General features: G+C 43.9%; 1 protein-coding gene across 1 annotated transcript in view; it reads left to right on the top strand.

Annotated features, from left to right (window-relative positions):
- Positions 1-13,832, top strand: part of DPYSL4 (dihydropyrimidinase like 4) — a 51,056-nt gene that overhangs the window by 16,226 nt on the left and 20,998 nt on the right. Inside the window, 4 exon segments of the mRNA XM_044297438.1 lie at positions 3,778-3,934; positions 7,191-7,332; positions 9,378-9,548; positions 12,481-12,660. Coding sequence (XP_044153373.1) covers positions 3,778-3,934; positions 7,191-7,332; positions 9,378-9,548; positions 12,481-12,660 — 650 coding nt within the window.

The raw sequence follows: 13,832 nt of genomic DNA, 5'->3' as shown, positions 1-13,832 counted from the left end.
ACGGATTCCATAATGCAATTCACCAGTAACCCGAACTTAAAAACTTAATGTTCGCTCAACCATAGCCCCGACACATCCCCACTCCGCTCCGTCCCATCCAACATACAGTTAAAAAAAGGACTTACCACTATTTTAACAGCTAATATCCTAATCCCTAATTTACCATATCCGACTCTTCTGCCCCCTCTTTGAAAAAGCAGAATAAAAAAATATAAATTCTTCTTGCAGAAATACAAAAAGTAGGTCAGTTTCTTCAAGACGCCGTCCTTAATTCCCTGGCATGCTGCTGCGACGTCCTCGGGCTATCCTGACAACGGCTACTTTGTCACTGTGCTGGGGTGATCCTATTACTTCATGATGCATCGGATGTATTACAATTATTATTATAGGACGATGAAATCTTTTAATTTTGTTTAAAATCGCTTTAGCCAAAATGATAGTTGATGGGTTTTGTGAAGATAGATGCCAAGATGCCCTGCGTTTCTCTGCTGTGCATCAGAAATGGCGACTGGCAATGGTCCGTTCCCGATCCTGATAGGATATTATCACGGAGCAGTTCTTAGTAACCAGATTTGTAACCTCAAGTTTCTGGGCTCCAACAGCAGGCCCCCCAACCATGTGCCATTTATAATACTGGGGTCTGGTGAAAGACTTAGGCCCCTTTCACACGAGCAAGTTTTCTGTGCGGGTGCAATGCGTGATGTGAACGCATTGCACCCGCACTGAATCCTGACACATTCATTTCAATGGGTCTGTGCACATGAGCGTTTTTTTTTCACGCATCAGTTCTGTGTTGCGTGGAAAACACAGCAGCTCTGGCCCCATAGACGTGAATAGGGCTTCAGTGAAAAACGCATTGCATCCGGAGGCAAGTACGGATGCGATGCGTTTTTCACTGATGGTTGCTAAGAGATGTTGTTTGTCAACCTTCAGTTTTTTATCACGCGCATGAAAAACGCATCAAAACGCATTGCACCCGCGCGGAAAAAACTGAACACAATTGCAGACCAAACTGACTGAACTTGCTTGCAAAATGGTGCGATTTTCACTGAATGCACCCTGAATGCATCCGGACCTAATCCGTCACGCTCATGTGAAAGAGGCCTTGCGGACCCCATCGGACATCAGGGATCAGGTGAAGCTGCTGTCGATATACCCTTTGGCCTCTTTCACACGGGCGTCATGTTTTTTGCCTGGATAAGAGGCGGGTGCGTTGCGGGAAAATGCGCGATTTTTCCGCGCGAGTGCAAAACATTGTCATGCGTTTTGCACTCGCGTGAGAAAAATCGCGCATGTTTGGTACCCAAACCCGAACTTCTTCACAGAAGTTCGGGCTTGGGATTGATGTTCTGTTGATTGTATTATTTTCCCTTATAACATGGTTATAAGGGAAAATAATAGCATTCTGACTACAGAATGCTTAGTATAATAGTGCTGGAAGGGTTAAAAAAATAAAAAAGTTAACTCACCTTATCCTCTTGTTCGCGTAGTTCGTTCCCGGTCTGTTCTTTGCTAGCTGTGGGCTTGGGCTAAAGGACCTTTGATGACGTCAGATCACATGCTTCAATCACATGGTCCATCACCGTGGTGATGGAGCATGTGATCTGACGTCATCAAAGGTCCTTTAGCCCAAGCCCACAGCTAGCAAAGAACAGACCGGGAACGAACTACGCGAACAAGAGGATAAGGTGAGTTAACTTTTATAACCATGTTATAAGGGAAAATAATACAGTGAATAGACTGTCACGTGACAGATTAGGTCAGGATGCATTCAGGGCGCGTTCAGTGAAACTCCCACCATTCTGCAAGCAAGTTCAGTCAGTTTTGTCTGCGATTGCGTTCAGTTTTTTCCGCGCGGTGCAATGCGTTTGGTGCGTTTTTCACGCGCGTGATAAATAACTGAAGGTTTACAAACAACATCTCTTAGCAACCATCAGTAAAAAATGCATTGCACCCACACCTGCTTGGGGATGTGATGCGATTTTCACGCAGCCCCATTCACTTCTATGGTGCCTGCGTTGCGTGAAAAACGCAGAATATAGAACATGCGTGAAAAACAACACTTAGGCCTCGTTCACACTTCAGTGTTTAGTCAGTGATTTCCATCAGTGATTTGTGAGCCAAAACCAGGTGGAACTCTAAACACAGAATAGGAGCAGATCTTTCCCTTCTACCTCATGGCTGTGGAGGCTCCACTTCTGGTTTTGGCTCACAAATCACTGATGGAAATCACTGACCAAACACTGAAGTGTGAACGAGGCCTTAGGCTTGTTTCACACGGGCGTTGCGGATTGGGGCCAGATGCGTTCAGGGTGCGTTCAGTGAAACTCGCACTATTTTGCAAGCAAGTTTAGTCAGTTTTGTCTGCGATTGCATTTAGTTGTTCAGTTTTTTCCGCGCGGGTGCAATGCGTTTTGATGCGTTTTTCACGCGCGTTATAAAAAACTGAAGGTTTACAAACAACATCTCTTAGCAACCATCAGTGAAAAACGCATCGCACCCGCACTTGCTTGCGGATGCAATGCGTTTTTCACGCAGCCCCATTCACTTCTATGGGGCCAGGGCTGCGTGAAAAACGCAGAATATAGAACATGCTGCGATTTTCACGCAACGCAGAACTGATGCGTGAAAAACAACGCTCATGTACACAGCCCCATTGAAATGAATGGGTCAGGATTCAGTGCGGGTGCTATACGTTCACGTCATGCATTGCACCCGCGCGGAAAACTCGCTCGTGTGAAAGGGGCCTTATGTACACAGCCCCACTGAAATGAATGGGTCAGGATTCAGTGCTATGCGTTCACGCCTTACGGACCCCATCAGGCACCAGGGATCAGGTGAAGCTGCTGCCGCTACACCCTTTGTAGCTGCACCCCTGTGATTAGTTTTTGTGATATTTGACATTGCCTGTTATCGTTTAGAAAATATATTGAAATATTGTAGTTTCTCCTCTTGACACTTTTGTCCATATGGCTGCTTAGGACCAAATCAGTATCTTCAGAACTGACACCAGAGCGGCTGAAAATAACCAGATAAGACCTCCACAGTCGTTTAAGAGGACCGGTCACCTCCACAGTCCTTTGAGAGGACCATCCACCTCTCCTGACATGTCTGATTTAGGAACTGCTTGCGCTCCTCATGTAAAAGCAATTCTGGAGCATCTATTCTTATGACTCTCTAAATTGTATGTTGTGCCATTCCTTTATTATTCCTGCTAGAAACGAAGAATGACTTAATAGTAGTTTGCAATGAAGGTCCAGCTGGGTGTCACCATTTGGGGAGGGGTGTCCCTGTGTGTCTCACTCTATCCAAACAGGGTTGGGACCCCCCCCCCTCCCCCCAAACTAGTAATACCCGGCTGTACCTTCATTACAAACTGCCAATAATTAATTCATAAAATTCTAGGAGGAATAATAAAGGAATGGCACAACATAGAGTCTTAAGAGTAGATGCCCCAAAATAGATGCAAGTACATAGAACGTGTTCGGAGAGGTGACAGCTCTTCTATAACCCCTTCCTGACCAATGACTTAATAGTATGTCATATCGGCAGGTGACTTCCTGCAATTTGACGTACTATTACGTCATGCTGATTGGGCCCGGCAGTCACTGATAGCCGGCAGAATAACCTCTTCTATGCCGCATTCAGCGCTGACCGCGGCAAAGAATGTGTTTGCGGCGCGTGAGCGTTCTCATGGGGTTCCCCGAGTAGATATGGCTGTTGGTAGTTACAGGTTTGTTTAGTAGGACACTGACTGTTCTCTTTTTGTCTTTCTAGGCACGGTAGTATATGGCGAGGTTATAACAGCCGGTTTGGGCACTGACGGCTCCCACTACTGGAGCAAGAACTGGGCAAAAGCTGCAGCTTTCATTACTTCTCCACCAATCAGTCCTGACCCTACAACCCCAGAGTATCTCAGCTCTCTACTGTCCTGGTACGTGAAGGTCCATCTATTCTGCGTCATTAAGATTCTGTACGTTTATGGTCAGGTTAAGGCCTCATTCACACGACGATGCCCATATTGTGGTCCACAAACCAAGGATCCACAAAATACGGAACCATCCGCGTGCAATCTGCATTTTGTCATTCCCATCGCAATACAGAAAAGAATGGCGTATGTTCTATAATTTGCGGAACGAACATTTGTGTGCTGTCTTTTTTTTATTTTTTGCGGACCTATAGAAATGAATTGCTCCCTGTGCGGTCCTCAAAAAATGCGGATGGGACACCGCACAGAATAAGTCCATCAGGAACTGTCCGAGTATTACAGTGATGTCTCTTGGTGGCCTCCTTAAACTCTTGATCTACTGTATATACTATGTTCTATATACTGATCTATATACTATGTTCTATATACTACACTATATACTATTCTCTATATACTGACCTATATACTATGTTCTATATACTGATCTATATACTATGTTCTATATACTGATCTATATACTATGTTCTATATACTGATCTATATACTATGTTCTATATACTATCATCTATATACTAGTCTGTATACTATCCTCTATATACTATGTTCTATATACTGATCTATATACTATGTTCTATATACTACACTATATACTATTCTCTATATACTGACCTATATACTATGTTCTATATACTGATCTATATACTATGTTCTATATACTGATCTATATACTATGTTCTATATACTGATCTATATACTATGTTCTATATACTGATCTATATACTATGTTCTATATACTGATCTATATACTATGTTCTATATACTAGACAGTATACTAGCTTCTATATACTACACAATATACTATTCTCTATATACTGACCTATATACTATCTTCTGTATACTAGTCTGTATACTATCCTCTATATACTATCATCTATATACTAGTCTGTATACTATCCTCTATATACTATCTTCTGTATACTAGTTTGTATACTATCCTCTATATACTATCATCTATATACTAGTCTGTATACTATCATCTATATACTAGTCTGTATACTATCTTCTATATACTAGTCTGTATACTATCCTCTATATACTAGTCTGTATACTATGTTCTATATACTAGTCTGTATACTATCCTCTATATACTATGTTCTATATACTAGTCTGTATACTATCATCTATATACTATCATCTATATACTAGTCTGTATACTATCCTCTATATACTAGTCTGTATACTATCCTCTATATACTATCTTCTATATACTAGTCTGTATACTATCCTCTATATACTATCTTCTATATACTGATCTATATACTAGACTGTATACTATCTTCTATATACTACACTATATACTATTCTCTATATACTGACCTATATGCTATCCTCTATATACTAGTCTGTATACTATCCTCTAGATACTATCTTCTATATACTATGTTCTATATACTGATCTATATACTATCTTCTCTATACTAGACTATATACCATGTTCTATATACTATCGTCTATATACTTCCTCCATATATTAGTCTATATACTTTATTTCTATGTACTAGACTTTATAGTATTTTCTATATACTATCTTCTATATAAGAGATTGAAAGTCCATCACTGAATAGTGCGATCTAGATCAGGGATGGTCTTCTCCCAGGGGTAGAGCTTGTGCCTCTGGACATTGTCAGCCGGGTCTGCCACACGACGGTGACTTTTATCTAGTGCTAAGCAGTGTGCAGCGTAGTAAATGTAGGTCTTATCTCAGAACAGATCACTCACCAGCTCAAAATAAACTTAATTTTATGGGGTGTCAGGATGGGGAGATCTCCAGAGTCCAGACCACTTCTTTGGTTATTTCTGTGCTGGTATGTACGGCCTGACTGAAATGCATTGCACTGTATTTAGGATACAGACCCAGCTCTGCTACATACTCACATGTACTGCCGCTTCACCTCCTGCTTTATCTACATAGATGCAAAACACCATTACTAAAATGCCCAACGTGCCTCTGAGACGACGGATGCTACTGAATTCCTTAAAGTAGGTGCCTGAAAAACAAAGGCCTCAGGCTATATTCACACGAACGCATTTTGTTTCCGTGTCCGTTCCGTTTTTTTGTGGATTGGATGAGGACCCGTTCATTTCAATAGGTCTGCAAAAAATACGGACAGCACACTGTGTGCTACCCGCATGCTTATGTCCCTTCCGTAGCCCCGCAAAAAATATAGAACATGTCCTATTATTGTCCGTTTTGCGGACAAGGACAGGGATTGTTACAATGGATCCGCAAAATGGATGCAATACAGATGCCAAAAGGACGTCCTCCGGATTTTTTGCAGATAAGTTTTTTGCGAACCGCAAAACATATATGGTCCTGTGAATGTAACCTTATTCAGACAATGAAGACGGAAAGTCTCTCCCTAGTAATCAGGGTGTGCTGGGCGGAAGAGTTCACGCACACGACCGTATGTATTTTGCAGTCCGCAAAAAAACGGATCCGCAAAAGAAACATGATGGAAGTGTGCATTCCGTGTTTTGCGGAACGGAACAGCTGGCCCCTAATAAAACAGTCCTACCATTGTCCATAATGCGGACAATAATAGGACATGGTCTATTTTTTTGCGGAATGGACATACGGAAATGGAATGCACACGGAGTAACTTCAGTTTCTTTTTTACGGACCCATGGTCTGCAAAAAAAATCGGAACGGACATGGAAAGAAAATACGTTTGTGTGCATGAGCCCTAATAGGGGAAGATTATAGTAGAAGAAGCGCAATGTAGACCACTGGTGGGACATCCCTTGTAGTCTCTACTCATCTATGTAAATAACACCTGTCAGCAGGATCATCCCTATTAAACCAGCCATAATGTCTGGTAGAGTTGATCCTGCTGATTGAAATGATATCTGTCTTGTGAAAATCTGTTCCAGAGAAAGACTTTTATTCTTTACGCAAATGAGGGCATGAGTGCTCCGAGGGGGTGGGTCCAACACTGGACAGCTGAGGTGCACCAAAGGATTAGGCCCCGCCCCCGAGTGCACTGAAGTCATTATTTACTTAAGTAATAGAAGTCTTACTTTCTCAGGAATGCTGCAACCGACTTTCACAAAAAAGGTATCATTTTAATCAGCAGGATTGACCCTAACGGGCAGCATGATTATTTTTGTAGGGTTGACCCTGCTGACAGGTGCACTTTAATTTCTCTTTGATCTGATGCGATGTAGATTCAGGTCTAAACGCCTGCGGTTTGTTTCCCTACAGTTCGGATCTTCAGGTCACCGGCAGCGCGCACTGCACCTTCACCACAGCACAGAAAGCTGTAGGAAAGGATAACTTCACCTTAATTCCTGAGGGAACGAATGGAGTAGAAGAAAGAATGTCAATTATATGGGAGAAATGTGTGGTAAGAAGAAAATGAGCGTTAATGTATATCGCAGTACATGACATGATATGTTCATTGTTTGATGCTTCCCTAGTCATACGGGGACTGGGCACTTTTAGTTTTTTTTTTGGCAACCCCCCTATTCCCCGCCTGGGAAGACCTACTTACCTTCTCCCTGCCAGTGGGTCCTGGCTCCTTCGCTCCCTGGCATCAGCTGCATTGCTGGAGTCCCCCTCTGGTTTGACACTGCTGTAGCCAATCGCTGGCTGCAGCAGTAACCCATTCCTCTTGGTCATGTGATGCAAGGGGGGTCTGGGCGCCACTGTGGCCAACAATTGGTTGCATCAGTGTCAAAACGGATGCTGACAGCAAGCGGACCTGAGCGATGCAGCCGAGGAGCAAAGGAGCAGGGACCTTACTGGAGGAACAGGTAGGTATGCTTCCCTTTAGTCTGCCCCCAAAAAATGGTGGCTGGCCCTTTAAGACGTATACCAGAGGCAGCTGACTAAGGACCCCATTATGAAAGGGGCCTCGTCCATGTGCTTCCTATCCTATGTTATACAAGATAGAATGTAGGAGACTTCTCTAATGATTCCCTTGGTTCAGTGCCAAAGAAGTTGGTTCACCAGGTAATACAGTTCTGGCACGAAGACCCCCCTTACTCGCCCCAGCCTTAAACCTGGGCACACTCCTATCAATAACCCATGTGCCACTGCCCATCTAGTGTCTGCCACCCCGTCGACAATGGAAAAAAAAAACACTGAAAGACATTAAAATTGAAAAATTAATTAGTAGTCCATCAGACATCTGGACAGCAGGATCAACCCTATTACACCAGGCATCCTGCTGAATAATATGATACCTGTCTCGTGAAAATTGGTTGTGGCGTTTCCAAGAAGAAAAAAAAAGAGACTTTAATTGTTTATGCAAATGAGGGCTTCATTGCAGAAATGGGGTGTGGCCAGCACTGGAAAGCTGAGGAGCTGAAGGGAGGTCTTGAGAAGCTAGGCCCAGCCGCTCGGTGCACGGAAGTTCTCATTTGCATAGAGCATAAAAGTATTTTTTTCTCAGGAACGCTGCAACCAGTTTCCGCAGGTTTCCTTTTACTCAGCAGGATCTATCCTACCCATCAGTATGCCTGATTTAATAAGGTTGATTCTGCTGACAGGTGCTTTTTAAAGAGATATTCTCCCCTAGAAGGACAGATCCTGTAATCCCATTCCGCACCATAATACTATTTGATTCCGCTATGTACATGAAACTCCCCTGGCCGTTCAAATAAAATAAGCGTCGTCCGTAATAAGAGAGACGAATCTGGACGATCGGGAAGAACGCGGTGAGCTTCCGCAAAGTGGGGAATTATGTCAACCAGGTAGATAAGATTTTTGCCATTTGATGTCATCATATGATCATTTGCATATAATTTTAAACAGGCCTAAAACATGTCCACAAAATTCTCCCGTAGAAGTCAGTGAACATCTCCAGACCACTGTTTCCTATGGTCCATGTGGCTGCTGTAAAACATATCCCTAATTGCTGATAACAGCAGTATTGGAAAGATTCCCTTTAAATACATCTCATTTACTGAAAGTGAAGAAGACCTTTATAGAATGCTCATGCAAAGAAATTAAAGAGAGTGGCCACATTTTAACAATACAATGTTTTTACGTCCAAAATGATGGATGTTTTATTGTGTTTTTCTGATACAGCGTTCCAAATTCCGACAATACACAGAGATAAATTATAAAACGCGGTGCACGTGCAGTTGCCACTAGAGGGAGCTGAGGCTCTTACTACAAACCGTTTTATTAATGAGTTCCATGTACAAATTGTATGCTGTAGACTTATAAGCTCCCCCTAGTGGTGGCTGGAGACAAAGAGAAATTTAGCTTTGAACTATACTGGGAATTTTCAACCCCAATAAAAATCTATATTAAGAAATAGTTGAAAGAGAAGAATACCCCAAAAGGTTTGTCATGGGGAAGAAAGACGAATTACAGGGTGAATACTGTGCAGCCGCTTATGTAAAGGCTTCTATTTGATTGATTTATACTTCCAAATTTCAGACTTCGGGCAAAATGGACGAGAATGAATTTGTTGCCGTGACCAGCACAAATGCAGCCAAGATTTTTAACTTGTATCCTCGGAAGGGAAGGATTGCCACCGGCTCAGACGCTGACCTCGTTATCTGGAATCCCAAAACTGTTAAAATGATTTCAGCCAAGACCCATAACCTGGTAAATTGCAGCTTTATATTTCTGTTCTATATGTCGCTCTGTCATTGTATATTGAAGGTATTGAGATGTATATATATATACACACACACACACCATATTTTTTGGCCTTAAGATGCACCTAGGAGATAGAGGAGGAAAATAAAAAAAAAATGTTTTTTTCAGACCACAGATCACACCCTCACCAGACCCCCAAGCTCCATTAGATCCCAGATCAGACCCCATTCCTTCTTAGGCCTCAGATCAAACCCTGTCAGACCCTTTTTCCTCCTCAGACCTCAGATCAGACCTCCAAGCTCCATCAGACCTCCATATCAATCCCCCTTTCCTCCTTAGACCTAAGATCGGACCTCGATCAGACCTCAGATCAAATCCCCAAGCTTCATTAGACGTTAGATTAGACACCAAGCTCCATTAGACCCCCAAGCACCATCAGACCTCATATCAGACACCTAAGCTCCATCAGACCTCTGTATTAGACCCCCATTCCTTCTCAGATGAGACCTCCATTATACCTTCATTCCTCCTCAGACCTCAGATTAGATCAGAACCCCAAGCTCCATTAGACCTCAGATCAGACCCCCAAGCTCCATTAGACCTCATATAAGACACCTAAGCTCCATCAGACCTCTGTATTAGACCCCCATTCCTTCTCAGATGAGACCTCCATTATACCTTCATTCCTCCTCAGACCTCAGATCAGACCCCCCAAGCTCCATTAGACCTTAGATCAGACCCCCAAGCTCCATTAGACCTCAGATCAGACCCCCCAAGCTCCATTAGACCTCAGATCAAACCCCCAAGGTCCATTAGACCTCAGATCAGACCCCCAAGCTCCATTAGACCTCATATAAGACACCTAAGCTCCATCAGACCTCTGTATTAGACCCCCATTCCTTCTCAGATGAGACCTCCATTATACCTTCATTCCTCCTCAGATCAGACCCCCAAGCTCCATTAGACCTTAGATCAGACCCCCAAGCTCCATTAGACCTCAGATCAGACCCCCAAGCTCCATTAGACCTCAGATCAGACCCCCCAAGCTCCATTAGACCTCAGATCAAACCCCCAAGGTCCATTAGACCTCAGATCAGACCCCCAAGCTCCATTAGACCTCAGATCAGACCCCCAAGCTCCATCAGACTTCAGATTAGACTCTCAATCAGACCCAAATTCCTACTCAGACCTTAGATCAGACCCACAAGCTCTATTAGACAAAAAATAAATAAATTAGCTTACCTCTTGTTTTTACAATTCATACCTATTCTCTAATCTTTATTTATTGATTTCTTATTGCATTGACTTCTTTGTAATCACGTATTTATGTACGTTTTTTTACTCATTCAAACCCACATGACTCGTGACAGTCATGTTATCACTATAATTTTTTATCCATTATTATCCCTTTTACCCTACATTTTTGTAACCTGAGGCACACCAGTCTGTTCTTAATTTGTGTGATTGTGTGTATATGTTTTTTAGACTTAAAAAAGGGGTCCGCAGAACCCCGAAACGCGTTGTCACGATAACAATAAAAAAAAACTAATGTTTTTAAAAAAAACTCTGGTTGCGTTTTTGCGCCTACGGTCCACCTCTCCACTCGACCTCCGGTCCAGTGGAAATATACCCTGCTCAGGACCTCACGCTCTTCCTGTACTCCCTGGTCTTCTTCTAGGGCCCCGCGCTGCACTGCTACGTGATGTCGCACAGCATCAGGTCATAGTGCACTACATCCAGATGCTGTATGCAGTTAGGACACAGTGCAGAGCGGGGCCCAGAAGAAGACCAGGGAGCTCACTCACCACTCACCCGCATATCAATAACCGCTTCCATAATGTACGCAGTCACTAGCATTTGCGCTATAAAACGCACTGAGATTTACACACACACCCTTCCCCCGCGTGCGCGCTTTTGGGGGGGGAAAGTACGTCCTATACTCAGAAAAAAAAAGTATATATTTACAAGGGTTATATGACATCAGAATAAAACAATTCTCTTGTCAAACTGTTAAATTCTGCAACAAATCTAGCAAGTGTGAACAATGCTCCATAAATAAAATTGGGCTGTGTGATTTCCATTCAGCGTATATATCGGGGACCGTTCCTGATACGTACGATGACCTGCCGTAGACCTTAACGGGGTAGTCCTGTAAAATAAAGTGGGGGTCTGCTACTCCACTAAACTCAAGAACGGGGATTCCGTTTCCCCTATTTCAATGGAGTGCACACTGCTACTCCATTCAAAAGCTACGGGACTGCCACGTAGTGCTCTCAGCTATAACCGACAGTCTCGTAGACATCCATTTGGGCGGCAGTCCACATGCCCAACCGCTTCTCCACTCCAACAGGGTAAGGGTCCGTTCACATGTCCGCATGAATGAGTCCGCAAAATTGCGGGACGGGTGCAGACCCATTCATTTCAATGGGGCTGCAATAGATGCGGACAGCACACTTTGTGCTGTCCGCATCCGTAGTTCTGTTCCGCAGCCCCGCAAAAAAGATAGAGCATGTCCTGTTGTTGTCCGCGGACAAGAATAGGCATTTCTATCATAGGGCCGGCCATGTGCGGTCTGCAAAATGTCCATGTTTTGTGGATCCAGAATGAATTACTATCATAGTGTAAATATTAGGAGAATATCTTTAATGTGTAAGCAACTAATATTCACAGGGGCAGACCATGAGAAGGGCCCAAGAGCCTCACAGACGGGGTTCAGCCTGAAACTGTTGGGCGTAGGGATTTTGCCCCTCTTCCATCTTTTGATACTTCAATGGATAATCTCATAGACCAGAAATCAGCAACATTCGGCTCTCCAGCTGCTGTGAAACTACAACTCCCAGCATGCACACTTACTCAGCTGTTCTTGTAACTCCCATAGAAGTGAAAGGAGGATTCACGCTGTGACGCACTCATGTAAATGCTGATTTTTTTCCATCAGGAAGTGGAAGTAAATATATTTGAAGGGATGGAGTGTCATGGAGCCCCAGAGGTGGTGATCAGTCAAGGCCGAATCGTGCTAGAGAACGGATCTCTCCATGTGACCCCCGGATCCGGACGCTTCATTCCTAGGAAAACCTTCCCTGACTTTGTATACAAAAGAATTAAAGCCAGGAACAGGGTGAGTAAAGCGCCGGTCACGCCGTACCTAATGCATGTGTTTAAGGGGCTGTTCACATCTGGTTTTGAGCCTTCTTAAAGTGGTTCTGGAAAAAGACTAAAATTGGCCCCATGTTGCCATTGTGGCACAATATACCGCCCCAGCAGAGCCAAATACCACAGTGCAACACAATATACTGCCCCAGCAGAGCCAAATACCACAGTGCAACACAATATACCGCCCCAGCAGAACCAAATACCACAGTGCAGCACAATATACTGCCCCAGCAGAGCCAAATACCACAGTACAACACAATATACTGCCCCAGCAGAGCCAAATACCACAGTGCAGCACAATATACTGCCCCAGCAGAGCCAAATACCACAGTGCAACACAATATACTGCCCCAGCAGAGCCAAATACCACAGTACAGCACAATATACTGCCCCAGCAGAGCCAAATACCACAGTGCAACACAATATACTGCCCCAGCAGAACCAAATACCACAGTGCAACACAATATACTGCCCCAGCAGAGCCAAATACCACAGTACAGCACAATATACCGCCCCAGCAGAGCCAAATACCACAGTGCAGCACAATATACTGCCCCAGCAGAGCCAAATACCACAGTACAGCACAATATACTGCCCCAGCAGAGCCAAATACCACAGTGCAGCACAATATACCGCCCCAGCAGAGCCAAATACCACAGTGCAGCACAATATACTGCCCCAGCAGAACCAGATACCACAGTGCAGCACAATATACCGCCCCAGCAGAGCCAAATACTACAGTGCAACACAATATACTGCCCCAGCAGAGCCAAATACCACAGTGCAGTACAATATACTGCCCCAGCAGAGCCAAATACCACAGTGCAGCACAATATACTGCCCCAGCAGAGCCAAATACCACAGTGCAACACAATATACTGCCCCAGCAGAGCCAAATATCACAGTGCAACACAATATACTGCCCCAGCAGAGCCAAATACCACAGTGCAGCACAATATACTGCCCCAGCAGAGCCAAATACCACAGTACAGCACAATATACTGCCCCAGCAGAGCCAAATACCACAGTGCAACACAATATACTGCCCCAGCAGAGCCAAATACCACAGTACAGCACAATATACTGCCCCAGCAGAGCCAAATACCACAGTGCAACACAATATACTGCCCCAGCAGA

Source organism: Bufo gargarizans, chromosome 6 (genome assembly GCF_014858855.1).
Source record: "Bufo gargarizans isolate SCDJY-AF-19 chromosome 6, ASM1485885v1, whole genome shotgun sequence".
Taxonomy (NCBI): domain Eukaryota; kingdom Metazoa; phylum Chordata; class Amphibia; order Anura; family Bufonidae; genus Bufo; species Bufo gargarizans.
Note: the sequence above shows the minus strand (reverse complement) of the source record. Positions and strands in the feature narration are given on the sequence as shown.